General features: G+C 44.5%; 1 protein-coding gene across 1 annotated transcript in view; it reads left to right on the forward strand.

Moving 5' to 3' along the window:
- Positions 1-3,235: 3,235 nt before the first annotated feature.
- ANKRD33B (ankyrin repeat domain 33B) overlaps positions 3,236-15,206 on the forward strand; it is a 43,161-nt gene continuing 31,190 nt past the window's right edge. Inside the window, exon 1 of the mRNA XM_064443385.1 lies at positions 3,236-3,837. Coding sequence (XP_064299455.1) covers positions 3,406-3,837 — 432 coding nt within the window. The 5' untranslated portion in view covers positions 3,236-3,405. The remainder of the gene's footprint in view (positions 3,838-15,206) is intronic.

Raw genomic sequence — 15,206 nt, forward strand, 5'->3', positions numbered from 1 at the left:
TTCTTCAAAGGAAGCTCTGTCTGCACAGGGACAGGTGGTACCTGCTCTGGATACTTTAATTTCCTGCCTTGTTAATTCCCAGCAATAAATTTTGATGAGATACTGATGGTGATAATGACTAATAATTCTGGGCTGTTTGCTTTAAGATTGTAGTCTTTATTTCTTTGCTTTTATTGCAAAGTTCATAAACACCAGCATTTAACTTCAGTGATATTAACTGATATCTTTTCTAGATGAAAGGTTTGAGGCTGTCCTCTCACAAATGCCATGAAAATGGCTTTTTTATATATATAATTTGAAAGCTTTTGCAGACTTATTCTATGGCCCTTCTTCACGTTGTTTTAATTTGATTTGCAGACTGAAGCACAAATGACAAGAAACCCTGTTTGCCATGTACAAGCTGTGTCACTGAAAGGACTGAGAAACCAGGCATAATCCATTTTAAATCTATAACCGTGCCCAAACAGACTAGCCTTGGTGGGAACCTTTATGCCGACAAGACAAACGACTGCAGCATCATCTTAGGGAACCATGTAACAGCTTATGCCCAATTAACCGTACCTTTCTGCGGTAGTTTACTGCCAAGCTGCGCAGAGATTAAATAATTTGAACTACAGTCTCAACAGCAGTTGTAAAAGTGAAAAATTCAATGGCAAACACGGTGCCTGGTCTGTACTAGCCTGACACCTTGCTTTGAAAGCTCCAGCAATATAGCACTGTTCTTTGAGAGAAAGGATGAAAGCGTTGAGCTCAGGCGAAAGAAAAGAGTTTTCATCTCTAAGGTCCCCGCGGAAGCGCTACAGCTGTAGGAGCAAAGTGATTCATTTCTTCTCCATTAGTAAGCCAATAAGGTAAACCCCGAAGAGAGGATTAAAAAAAAAAAAAAAGCAGCATGCATTTTCAGAATCAAACGTTTTTCCTTATATTGAAATACCTGTTGTTTTCCCACCTGTTGATTTCCCTGTAGTTAGAATTAAGGCTTTTCAGGTTTGGTTGGAGTCTCGTTTGCTATTCAAAGTTACGGCTGCCTGCATCTTTGATAACATATTTCATACAAATTTTAAAAAACCAATATAGTAAATTAAGTAAATCTTTATTCTTGTGACAGAAACAAAGCAAGTATGGTAGATATCATAGATATGATGAATCAGTTCTTACAAATGAGCTGAATCTTCACCCCAAAAAATTTTGTTCCCCTCCGGTTAGAGTTAGTTTTTTTATTTTTCTGCTCTTCAAAGTTACTAAAGCCAAATGTCTTCCTGAGCTGTAATGACAAATTCAGGCTGAGACCAATGCAAATGCTCCCCGCCAGCTGCAGGGTCTCAAGGAAAAATGAAGCTCTTCCAAAAGGCAGGTGCTACTCTAAGAAATAACATTCTGTTGAGCAAAGCAGTGGCCACGCTAACTGAGAAGGAAACAAAAAACTAACTGAATGGAGCCCCTAAACTTTGTGAATGCAAATACTTAAGAAATTGATAGGCAGTAAGAGCAAAACATTAATCCTACAGAGCTGTCATGCTGCAGGTAATGCCAGCTCGGAAGCTTTTGATTTGGGAACAGACACACACAGCAGTACCAGAGTAAGGGCCTTTCTTTGCATAAAGAAATAACAAAGACAGGCAGCATCAGCACGAACGTTGCTGGTAGTATACGTCAGCCATGATCTCAGAGGTGTCTGGAGGTGAGAGAATAGTTTAATCGCCTTTCTTCCCAGTTTAGCTTCTTTGCAGAAGCAGCCAGTCAGGAAGCTATTCATTACTAATTCTGGTTACAGATATCCTTCTGCTAGGTGCTGGGCTAACCCCCCCAGTTAGAGGCCAGCAGGAAGCCACTAAGCTTTGTATCACCTGCAGCATCTGGTTCACATGATGTTTTCCTGAAAGACTACTACTACTGCTCAGGCCCTTTTACTCATAGTTACAACTTACTTTTCATCCATACCTTCTTTTAATGTAAAAAGTGTGCACCGTACCCCACCTCATCTCATGCAGAAATACAAGCTCGTGACAGACAGATGGGGACTTGGACCCTGGACATTCACCTGCCGAGGCACATCGTATGTACGAGGTTTACTTCGAAGTGCTGTTGAAACCAAATAGCCTGTTTGGTTGGCCAAAAGGCTTTCCCCCACCGTTTCCCTGCTAGCAAATGGTGCTACTCCATGGCGTTGGAAAGGGAAGAGAGGTTTCAGAACTGTGATAAAATGGGAGCTCAATTTATACATGCATTATTCCTCTCAATCTAATCTGCAAATGCCTTCCATAAAAAGTATGGGCTGGCCATCTCTACAGCTGGTAAACTGTTGGGGCTGTGTTATGTGATTTAATGAATTATTTGCTTTAAAGTAAGCTCTCCTTCCAAGCATTCCAATTCTGGGCAATCCTTTTCCTTAGTGTCAGTATTTATTTCAAAGTAAGGATTCTACACAGGCTGCTCATATTCCTGAGAAGTTTCATGTACATTGTCATGATCGCGGCTTTCGGGACCCCGCAATTTGTGCCGAAGGGCCAGCAGCAGCCTCTCCCTCACCTGCCCCAGCTACCGCCAGCCCTGCTCCCCCTGCCTCTCCCACCCGCGGGTGGGCTTGCGGTGGGTGATCTCTCCACACAGCCACCAGTGGGACGGGAAGCCCGCTGCTTGTCCAGGAGGCATGGCGGCTCAGCGGGCCTGCTGCGGGGCCTGGAGGTGCTCTGGAAGTTGGTGTTTCTCACCGGCCAGCCACAACCTGGCTGCGCGGCAGGCAAGACGGAGCGAGGCAAGGTGAGGCAGAGTAAGGCAAAGAAAAGCGAGGCAGACCAAGGCAGGGCAAGACGAGGCGAGGCAAGGCAAAGCAGAGAAAGGCAAGGCAAAGCAAGGCATGCAAGGCAACTGGGCAGCTGCCCACCCGCTGCCCCCGCCAGCCACTCGTGCACCGCGCCCCTGCTGTCAGCGCGCTAAGCCGGAGCTCCAATCTTCTCAAAGAGGAGCTGAGCGGATTTAGGGGCCAGGAGTTCTCTGACAGCCTCCTCTCCCCAGACCTGCCCTGCCTGCCGGCAGCCTCTCCCCCTTCGCCGCAGCCGCCGCCCGGCAAGCGGGGCCGGCCGGGCCCCCCCGGGGAGACCCCCAGGGGCAGCATGTCCCGGCCCGGGGGCGGCCGCCCGCCGGGCTGCTGCAGGGCGGCCGGCGGGAAGGGCCGGGCACTCGCCTGAGGCGGGGCGGAGGGATCCCCTGCCCGCCGCGGATCTGCGCGAAGAGCCGCCGGCGGGGCCGCGCTCGGCGCAGGGCGGGAGGGCGCTGCCGGGGGCGCCGGGCGCCCTGAGGGCCCCCCCGGGCAGCGCCCCGCCACCGGCCGGCGAGGGCGGCCCGGCGGGGCCGGTGGCCGCTCGGGGCGGAGCGGAGCTCCCGCGTCCCGGCGCCGGGAACACCATGGTGCTGCTGTCGGGGGACGGGGAGCAGCTGGCCGGGGAGCGCGTCTGCCCCGCCCCGGCGGCGGCGAAGGAGATGCCCGGCGCCGAAGCGGAGAGCAGCCCCGAGCAGGGGGCGGCGGGGTCTGCCGCCGAGGGGCTGGACGAGGACGAGGAGGAGGAGGAGGAAGAAGAGGAGGAGGAGGAGGACTGCGAGGAGTACGAGGACTTCTCCGAGCTGCCCGACACTTGCAGCATCGCCTCGGACGACTCGTTCTACCCGCCGGGGCTGGCGGACGACGAGGAGGACCGCTGGTCCCTGGAGGGGCGCGACAGCCCCGAGGCGCTCAGCCTCTTCCGCGCCTGCTGCACCAACAACACCGTCGTGCTCAAGGCGCTCATCCGCCAAGGCCCCGAGGAGGAGGAGGTGCGGGAGGCCGACCGCAACCGCCGGGTGAGCATCCGCGGCACCCCCGTGGGGCAGAGCCGGCGGAGGGCGGGGGCAGCCGTGCGTGGGTCGGGCGGCACCGCTCCCCTTTGAAGGGGCGCTGCTCCCGTGGGGGACGGGACCCCACGGAGGGGGACGGGAGAGGGGCGCGGAGCTTCGCCCCTGCCAGGCGTGACTTCCCGCCTGTGGCAAAGGAAGGGCCCGGCTTATGGGAAGAGAGAAGTTACGGGAATTTATGGGAAGAGAGAATCCAGTTTTCCCGCCAGCAGTTTTGAGTTGGGTCTTGTTTTCCGGCAGTTTATTGAGGAGAGGAAGCGGCTTCGCCGGTAACGGTTGTGTTCAGCAGGGCTAAACCTTCCTCTTGGCTGGCCAGTCCATCCCCTGCAGCACTTCATGCTTTTCACCTTGGGAATTTGAACAACCGATCAAAGTTTGTGTTTTCCTTTTCTTTTATTTTTTGCCTTAGCTCCCCCAAAAATGTAAGCTCGCTCCCATTTCCTAGAGTGCCAAGCAGGGCTTGGGGTGTTCTTGTGCTAAAATCAGACTTTTGGGAGTTCTCCTGGTATTTGTTTTGTTGCTGGTGAACTATTTTTGGGTTTTGTGTCAGCACAAGGCTTGTGGCTCAGTTGTTGCCTGTTACTTAGTTGACTGCAAGGACAGAAGTGTACTTCGCTTAAATCAGAAGGTGAAAACTTGGGAAAGACTTCCCAGGTAACGTGTAATTGGGATGTTTGAGCAACGATACTGAAGATTAGCGACACCAACTCCTCTCACTTGTATTACTACAATTTGTATTAAAATGAAGAAATTTTTACTTGTTGTTGGTGTAAACAATCTCCAAATTTTTTTCTATGACTAGTCGATGACAGGAACGTTTTGAAAGAAAGCCTAAGTAATTTTAATTGGGCAAGTGACTTGTACATTCTGGCAAACTAAGTGGTCTTTGCACCGAAAATAATGCAATATTTTGGGTTTGGAGCTGTTTGGAGAGGGGCTTTCTTGTGTCTTAGATGTATGTACTTGTAGGGATTTTTTCTACAAAATATCTTTACCTCCCCACCAAAGGATTGTTTCTGATACAGATTTTTTTGATTATCTGATTTATGCTAAGCTTCTGCAAAAGGTACAAATGGAAAAAGTTGAATTAACTTATCTGAGGGGGCAGCAACCTTTGGCGTGGGGGTGGGAATGAGCAGCAGAGGGTAGGAATGTTTTAAATCTACTTTTCTGCCCAGGACAACATAGGGTGTAGTTACACTCTTAGTCAGTAACATGCGAGATCCAAACGTACATTACAGGAGACTTTGAAGATCCTGCAGATACACCTACCCTGTATAAGAGGTCTGGGCTTGAGCTGAAGCCCAAGCCCAGCCCTGGTGCTGCGTGGACACTCACCTCCCCGCTGAGGCATGCCTCAGGTGTGTGGTGGTGGAGAAGGTTTGGCCCCACCATACATGTGGCATAAAAGACCAAGTGGCCCAGGGCTGACCCCTCTGAAAGGGTGGCCTGCCCACCCAGCAGAGGGCACGCAGGCAGCGGTGAAGCTGGAGGCATCTTCTGCTGCAGGGACGGGGTCGTGTAGAGCTGAGTCAGGGGTATGAACAAGGTCAGGGTAGGCATCGACCCTCATCCCGCAGCAGCTCCTTCTGCAGAGGTCATCAGACCAGGGTTGTGGAAACAGCGGATTTACATAGCTGGACAGCGCTCCCTTCATCATCCCGCTGCCCAAAAAGCAAGTTACTCTGGTTATTTCTTTGGCTTCCTGGAAAAGAAACAAAATTGTAGCTTGAATCCAAACTGAAAGTTCCTCTTATTTGTTCATACTGTTAAAAAGTTTTTCTCTACTTAAGCAAATATTCCATTTGACCTGAAATTAAACTTTGACATCAAATTACCTTTTCTGCATTTTTGATGAAAACAAAGGAGGTCTGTAATGCAGCAACTTCTGGAAGCCTCATTAATGATGTGGGAGACATAAGTTCAGTTTCTTTCTCTGCTTGGGGGGAAATGAACCCTCACAGCAGTACAGAGCGGCACAGTCTAACTTTTCCAGTCAGATGTGAATGGGGTGGGAGCAACCTTTCTGCCAGGAAGCTGAACCGTCAGGTGTGACTGCAGTCCCAACATCTCTGCGGCAGGGTGGGCAAGCCTGCGCGCTCCTCATCCCCTCTTTCCTGGGACGGGAGCAGGGGACCGGCCCGCAAGCTGGCAGCCTGGTTAAACTGCGGTCTGTTTGCCACAGGCTTTAAATAAAATGTAGAAAAACCCCACCGATTCCTCTTCTGATTTTGTGCATCTAGTCCCAATTTTTTTCCCAATCAGTGCTGTTCAGAAAATCAGGACAAATTCACATTATTTTGCGAAAGAATAGCCCCATTTTTCAGACAACTTTACCTGACAAAAGGGAAGTTTCACTCACCTCTTTTAACGCCCTTTCTGTGGGATTTTTGCAGCTCTTGAATTGGCACATCATATAAAATCATTGTGCGTTACCCATAAACAAAACTTAATTTTACTGCCAAAAAGTAACTGAAGGAATTACATACACCACTTGTGCTAATAAAATTTTTCAGTTGCTGAAATCTGTACTTTTGGCTTTCAGAATCTTCTTTCACCAGGATAACATTTGTTTACAATGCTATCTGGCATGCATTTATTGGAAAGCATTTTTTTTTAACGCTATGAATAAATAAGGTGAACTTTCATTTCTTCCGAGGTCTTGTTTCTTTTCTGTGAGGCAGGAGAGAGAAGGAAGAATAACTTGCTTTTTGAGAAGTGGGATGGGGAAGGGAGGGCTGTCCAACTGAGTATATTAACTATTTTCACAACCCTGATTTGATAACCTCATTTAAGTGTGTACGGTACAGTTTCACTTTCATAATTTTAAAATTACTTTTTTTCAAAATAGACAAAGCATGTAATAGGTTATGGTAGTAAGACAATGCCATATTTTGATCCTGAAAGTAACTAAACTCAAATCTCAAAGCATAACATGACAAAGAAACTTCCTGATGGTTAAATTCTTGAAATTAATTTGCGTGCATACAGCTGGACTTTTGCCATCATTTTGATTTTGAATTTTTTTTTACCTTTGTCCTAAAGCAATTCAATATGTAAATTTAAGATTCAGAAGGAATTATTTCCCAAATGCTAAGATCCAGAGGTAACCTTACACATATTCCTCGATCTTTTTTATCAGAATACATTAATTCTCTCTTTTGAGACAACTTGCCAAGGCTGGGTAGTGGCTTTTTGTGACATTTCTGCAGAAGCCCATGCTCTGTTCATGAGCTCCAGAACCACCTGCCAGGCACAGGTTTACATTAAATTCACCTTCCTGCAGTAAAGCAGAGTCAACAACATCCGATTTATTAGTCACCACATGTAGCCTGAAGACTGGTACCTTCCCTGTCTCATTTTCATTACTGTTGAGACAACAACAGTTTATATATTGTCTGCGTAGATTCCCCAAGGAGTCGATCCCTGCATTGCCATTGCACTGCTCTCTGTAGATGGAGTCCTGAAAGACTGTCACAGGACTGCTCGTTCCTCTCCTGGCCAAATCTAATAACAAAATATTTGGAAAAAAACTGTGACAGCATATAATATACTAATTTTAGATCATGCAGGGGTGGCCCCTCATTCATTAATGTTGATGTAGTTACTTGCCTCATGCTGGCAATAAAGAGGGATTTGCAAATATATATGAGGAAATAAAATCATGTCTCCGGTGAAATTTCCTGACCTGGCTGAGACCAGAGCATCGTCCGATAATGACGCTGCTTTTCTCCACGTGCTGTGGGGACTGGTTTTGCCTCATTACTAGCCACATTTCCAGAATTCCAAATATTTGCATCTAATAAGTTTACATCACTTATTATTAAATCTTGCCTGGAGACCAGGTTTATATATACTCAAAGGCAGAGTTTCAAAATCTGATGTTACCTAACTGCAGAATGAAAGCAAATTTAGAAATTTGCCATGACAATAGAGGAGGCAATAAGCGATGGGGGAGAGAGAGAAAAGAAGGCAAAGAACATTCCCATGCCAGACTGAAAATAATCACTGCAGCTCATCTCAGAAAAGTTTTCTGTTAACCATCTATGTGATATAGTCTGTATTACTAGGCATTCTGTAACTCTGTAGTTTACAGCTGATATATGTGTGACAATGTTCTGTTGTAGTCTTTTCATTTTCTATGTCATTGTTCAATGAGCCTTTCGTCTGGTTCCACAGATAACTAGGAACCAATCTGCAGTTAAACTGTTGTTGTAAGTATACTGTTATATAGTGGTAATCGTACATTTGTGACCTTCGTTTTGCCTCCTTAAAAGATGTGAAGACAAAATAATCTATGTGGCTCCGCTTGTAAGCTCTTTCTTCTCCTTTCAGAAAATATTCATAAATCCATAGATGAGCACAGTTAACTTTTCCCGTCAATGCTTTATACAGGATGCTGTTGATCAGTACTGCTCTGGAGAAAGTTTTCCTTTGAGGCACAATTGTTCTGCAGCTCTGTCACCAAGTGGGCCTGGATTTGATGGTTTGCTCGTCTCTCCTTTTTCTGATGAAGGAAGAAAACAGGGTTTTGAAGGCTGTTGTTGTTCCTCTTGATTTAAATTTCTTTTGACTTACCCTCTCATGATGCTTTGTCGTGGTGAGGGGCAATGATGCATCAAAATCCTGGAAGTTGCTATTACTGAATAGACAAAAATAAGGTAGCGATGTCCTGGCTAGAAACCTACTTGAAAAGCTTGTGAGAACGTAGGGTTGTGCCAACCGTGGAAGTAAGCCCAGAGAAATAGGAGCAGGAGAGGAGTTTCCAGGGAGGGGTGTTCACACCATAGTGTAGTGCATGAATTAGGAAGATGGTTTCCCTGCTCTCCTCCTCTCCTCAGCAGAGCGGAGTGTGTTCATCTGGAGGATGTTTCAGGTATCTATGTTATGCTTATGCTTTAACTGCTGTCCCCTCACCCTCTGCCAAAAAGCCTTCCTCTGCTGACTTTTGAGAGAGCTTGCGGTCTGGGCACATGAGACTTACTGTTTGGGCACAGTGAATACCTCCTGCAGTGACTCGCTGAATTGGAGAGCATCATCAGCAAGTGACCCCCTGCATCGCGTGGAAATGTTTCTCTAAATGTAACCTAGGTTTCCTTGTGTGTTGCTGGCTGTTAAAGGGCGTTTTGGAATGGTGTCGCTCTCCCAGTCTCCTTATTGGACCTGTGACGCCATTTGAGGCATCAGATGTGTCATACTGGTCTCCCTGCCCTACGCTTCAGACTGCGCCTCAGCAAGGCAAAGTAGCCAACAGGCTTTGTACTACCATGGCAAGACTGCTTCAGGCAGCTCGCCCAGTTTAGGGAGCACTACCCTTCAGAGTTTTTCACAGAGAGATGCATGTTGAATCCTCCATGAAGTTGACACCTGAATTTCTTTGCCAAAGGGCGGTGCACCTAAAATTGTGACTGGCTGAGAAGGGCAGGGAGCCAGTGGTTCAGTTCCCACTTCCCAAGTGAGGGAATATTGTGCTGGATAATGCTTTTCTGGAAAGTCATGTATCACAAAAAGTGCCAGAGCTTGTGTTGCGCTCCATTAACCCATTTTTATTTTTGTTATCTTCACAATGCTACTGTGCAAAAATAAAGAATTAGGAGTACAGTATTTTGTGGTGAGGGATAAAGATCTCCCTGTCACATATTGCTTTTCAGTTATTATGGCACATTGTGTAAGTCATCCCATGTCAGAAAAAGCATTTGAAGAATGTCACCTGCTACAGTGCTGGGAATTTTTTTCATATTTTCATAGGCAGTTTCAGTTCCCTCATATTGTCTCATACAAGGTGTTCTCATGGGAGGGATTGTATTGAAACTTAACATCATGACACTAAACCACAAAAGGGTATTTTTTAGGGTGGAAATAGTTTCAAAAAAACCCTAACAGCAAAAGTAATCTAATTTAAATCCTTCCAAAACATACAGAAATACCCAAATGCACTAAAGAAAGTCTCTGGAAATAGGTTTGTGTTGAAAAAGGAAGTGAGTGAGCAAGGCAAGGCATAGTAGATGTCAAAATACAGAAGCTGCTCAAAACAAGTTGGGAATCCTTCAAATATTGTAATTGCAACTCAAAGGAAGCCATCAGAAAGGAGTAGACCGAGCATGGAAAATACAAAGTCGGTTGACTAAGTCAGAATTCAGTGAGCTAATCGGAGTGTGGACCAGATTGATACAGAAGGCACTGGGAGGCATCGTCAGAAGAGCGTGGGCAGGTTAGCTGCCTGCCTGCCTGGCCTTGTCTGCATTCATCTGAAGTGTTATGTGAGTAATGCCTTTGTAAATCTGGCACAGGAACATATTCTTTAAAATAACTTAACTGAAGAAGTATATGCCCGGAACATGATTTCTATGGATTTCTATTAATTGTTCTAAAGGGGACAATTAATAAGGGACAGTGAGGGTGCTTAGATGTAAACAATGGAAATGCAGGTCTTTAGCAGACCACTGGAAATGCGTGACCAGATCTGCGGCATCCTCCATGCAGGAAGATAGACGGGTAGTAAGATGTAATAATAGACAGGTAGTCAGATACGTTTTGTACTTAGTGTCAAAAGCAGCATTAGCTAACAGATGTAACTCTTACTGAAATTGATAGATACAGATTTGAAGACCTCACCAACGTGAGAAAATTGTACGAGTTCAGTTTCAAGTGATGCAGCTTGTAGAGAAACCAGATGAAGAGTAGTTTCCTTGAAGAATTTTGACAGGTTGCTTAATGTAAAATGTATGGAACAGGAGGGATGTTTTCAGCCTGATGGTAGCGCAGAAGTAAAGGTCATAGCAATCTTGTGTTCTAGTTTAAGCAGTGTTTCATGTTAGTACCTTAGATCACGTATGTGGACTTGCAGAGCTCCTGAGAGATGCAGGGGTGATCATGGTTACCCAGCTGAGCACAGGCTGACTCCAGATATAATAAAATATAGCTGCATTTAAAATCTAATGATAGTCTAATGAGACTGGTTGTCTGGGACATCTGACATCAATAATTGTGGGAGATCTATAATGGTGTCTTTAATAGAACATATCTGTAACACAGGTAAGAAACATAACCTCAGGATGTCTTACTGCATTTTTCCAGGATAATTTTTGAGGTTTATTTCACAGTGCCCAATGTTACACTGCTAATCCCTTCAACCCATTAGGAAATAAAAATTTATATTCTCATGGAGGAATTACTCAAGAAGGAATATTGACACTAATTTTCTCTCTTAAAAGTTCCTAAGAACCTTTCCCTGAAATTTTGTTAAGGCATAAAATGCTCTCCAAAATTCAAGATTTAGTTAAAATTGTGTTTCTTGTAGCTTGGTATTTTAAAATGATTATTTGGAAGCAATGCATAGGTATTGTAAATAGGCAACTTCCAACAAAAGTTCCTTTTGATGCTGAAACTGCAAAGAAGAGGAGATCTAAAAGAACTTAAGAGGGAGAAAGGAGCTTCAGAAAAGTCCATGAAGAGCAATCATCTTTAGAAAAGTCAGGTTTAAATCCTGCAATAAAGGAGGTGGAAAAAGACAGTGACATTGCTCTCCTCCTTGCTTATGTTGGAAATCAAGACTCCCATACAGAAGATTTAGGTTTTTAACTGCTGCCAGACACAGGATAAGAAAACTCTAGAAGCACCCTGGGACATGAAAAAGAAACGTATTTTTGCTTTTTGTTGACTCTCCCAGCAATCCTGTATCTTCTAATAGCAGGAAATGAGCAATTCGTAATAATTTCTTCCTGGTTCTGCTTTGCTTCCCTACTATTGCTCTAAATGTAAGTGTTGCAGTTCTGGCTTTTCAGCTTCATAAAGTGGTATCTTGCACAGAGCGTTGGTAGTGTCGAAGGTGCCTTAAAACTGGACCTCTCCAAAAAGATCTGGGGTTTCTCCTTACTGTAAGGGATGGCTGAAGTAACCGCTGGTTGACGTTGTGTGGTGGCTTCAGGGTGGCCTCAGAGAAGTTGGCTGTGCTCAGCTCGCTCCCGTGAGGCTCAGTGGTTACTGAGGGGTGTTCCAGCTGGCCTGGCTTTGGACTGAGAGTCCTCTGAGGCAGAGCCAAGTGTCCTGGTACTTTCCAGAATATAGTCATGTCTGTGACAAAGTTTGTGTGGCCTGAAACCTGTCAGAGGTATTCAGTACTTCTTCCCGGAAAGGAAGAAGGCAGGGACTTCTCTGAAGGGATGGGTGCTTGGGTTTTGGTTGTATTTACAATTCACCCCTAAGCAGAAACCGGTCACAAAACTTGGAGCTCAAAAACTATTTTGGGTATGAATAAGTTTAAAAGGGGTGATTGTAGAGACCCCACATCTGGGATGTGGGCAGCATGGCTGTCGCAAATTCAGAATCAGAAGTTGAGAGGCAGAGGAAATCTTCCATTAGTATGACACTACACAGAGCTTCACAATCCCAAAAGCCTCCAGTTGCTGTTCTTGCTGCTTTAGGTTTTCCATGCTGTATTTATACTTGTTAGCAGATTGTGTCTTTTTTTTTTTTTTTTTTTTTTAGAGAGGATACAATAAGACCAAAACTAAAACAATCTCTACCTCCATGCTGGTTTTTGGTGTTACTCAGGCATTCATTTTTGAGCTGTTCAATTAGTTTCAGTGTGCATCAGTATATGTAAAGAATGTGTGACTATATGGAGAACCCCTGCATTGTTTTCATCCCAGCAACTCTACTGATACCTGACATACCAACATACGCACCAGTGGAAGCAATTCATGTCTGGGCACTGTTGTTCTTTTACCTTCCTCTCATCAAGTGCTAAGATTTCTAACCTACAGAAAAAAAATTATTTTCCAGTAGCACTTCTCCATGACACTAAGGTAGCACAAATGCTTCACCTGAGGGGTGTTTCAAATCTTTGGGTAAGGAGTGCTCCTTGAATTAGGACACTATTCTCTGTAGAAATTGCTTTTCAGGCCTCATGCCTGACCTGAAACAAAGTGCATACCAGTACTGTTTCTTAGCAAGAAAATGGAAGTTGAAATAGACAGTGCTGCTAAGGAGCATCCGATTGCTCTGAAAAACTGGGTCCTGTTGAGTTTCAGGAGCCTGTAGGAGCTACTGTGCTTCAAGTATGCTGGGAAAGGAAGCAGGTCCAAAAGCCCCCAAATTCCCCAATCCCTCAGCTCCAAGTTAAGTACTGGTAAGGCATTATCTGTACCTCGTCTGTCAAGGCTTTAGTTCTCAAGGCAGGGTCCCTGAGGAAGAAAGAACAAACATTCCCATCTCAGGCACTGGGTTCAGCGTGCCACAGGAGAGGTGGATTCAGGTGCCAGCTGCGAGGGACAGCAGGTCCCCAGTGCCACATCTTTCAGCATCATCAGAGCTTAACTCTGAGCTCCCTTCACGTCCTTTGGTCCTGCTAGCCCTGGAAGCGCCGATGTGGGCTGTGGCTCTTGGAGAACCAGAGCAGGCGCTGCCAGGTAGAAAGGCAAGGATGAGGACACTCAGCCTCTCATCTGGTAGTGCCCTTTTCAGACATGTGAGGCTTGCTTGTTTTTCACTCAGTCTGGCTTGTCGCTGGGTTTCAGGGGACATTTCAAAAAGAGTTTTGAAATATGTATAAATGTTCGCTTTTGTGTGTGGCACAAGAACCTCTTGACATTAATTTTAGTCACATTGTCTTGTGTGTGTGCTTGGGAATAACATAAACTACAAAAATAAATACTAACAAATGTTGAACAAGGAGTACGAGTAATGAAAATATCTACTTGGATCTATCCAGACATTTCAGGAGGTACTATTATGTTCAAAATATTTCTATTACTTATGAAGAATAGACCGAAAGATAAATAAAAAACAAAGCCCCTTTATACATTTTGGTAATGATTACTCTGTAATGGAGACCAACAAAAATCAGGTGATATATTGTAATACTGTTATGTGTTGGTAGTACTTCATCTTCACAGAGAAGAATGATAATGAGACTGAGTAGTAACTTTTGTATTACTTTATGGGTGTTGGTTGCTTAGTGCCAGATGAGTCTGATGTGCATCAGGTTTATTTTAAATTACATTTCATTAAAACACTTTTTTCTTCCTCTAAAAAAAAAAATGATACATGATCACCAACTAAAATTCGCTGTTAATTTTGAAATAAAGGTTGATTTGGAAAGCGTCAGCAGCCTTTTACTTGTAGCGTCAGCAGCCCATGGGCTGCTGTCAGAAAATCCCATGTCAGAAAATCCCATGGGCTGTGTGTGCATTGCCAGAGGAAACCACCTCTGGCGTAAGAGCATGTGTGCAGCTCAGCTGATATCCACCCTACTCAGAATTAGCCTCTCTGGAGTGGACCAATGACGTCCACACAGCCAGCGCTTGGCCCAGGTTTTCTCTGAATCCCAAATGGTTCTCCTAATTTATCTTTTTTTTTTTTTTTGTCTTTTCAATTCAAAGTGCCCAAACCAACCTGGTTTGTTACATTACGGTTTTGGAAATCATTAACCATGCTGACGCTAAAATTTGCACATGCTGAATACTTATTTCAGATATGACAAGAAAGTTTTCAAGTAGGATGACATAGATAATATGATGCTCTGTTTTTTCCCAAATTGGTGTTTTTTGAGCTCTGCATGGAGCTGGGAGGTTTAATGCTGCTGAGATTTACTATTCTCTGACTGTGCACAGATGGATTTAAGGGTGCTTCTAAGGGTCTTACTGCTGAAGGAGGGCAGCTAGTGCTCTGTATACTCAGTTATGCTGAAACAAAAAGAAGCCAAATGACAAAAAGCTGTAGATAAAATATTTAAAATTTAGCATCTTGATTGTGATTGGGTATATTTAATCATCAATCAACTCTAAAAATACCAGTCTCCTGGTTTTGCCTCAGCATCCTGCAAAACTGCTTGATTTGTCCACAAGTGTGGCCTGTGAGTGATTTTTAAATGAACAAGGGCTAATGTTATAAAAATTACTGTTATTAATTTATGGGGTGGAGGTGTAATTTTTTTTTTTGTTTAGTGTAATGTATGTAATAAGGCTGCGCAGCTGAAAATTTACATTAGGAATGTCATATGTTGCTAATAGCAAAATGCCAAATTTTTAATGTAATATTTAGGTACACCAACATGTACTAGCTTCCTTTTAAATACATAAATACCTCTTAATCCCAGCTTTTTATTATTTTTATTACTATTATTCCTGTTTACTGATAACCACCCTATACTTATCCAATGGTTGGAGAGTTTCCTTCTCTATCATGCTCTTCACCATTATGAAATAGAAAAATTGCACAAATATTAATGGAATCTTCTTTGCAATATTTCTTCAAGGTAATTGTGTTTCTTTGCTCCCATCACTTAGCAAATTCCAGTGCTTTGGAGTTGGGCACCA

The sequence above is a fragment of the Phalacrocorax carbo genome, chromosome 2 (assembly GCF_963921805.1).
Source record: "Phalacrocorax carbo chromosome 2, bPhaCar2.1, whole genome shotgun sequence".
Lineage (NCBI taxonomy): Eukaryota > Metazoa > Chordata > Aves > Suliformes > Phalacrocoracidae > Phalacrocorax > Phalacrocorax carbo.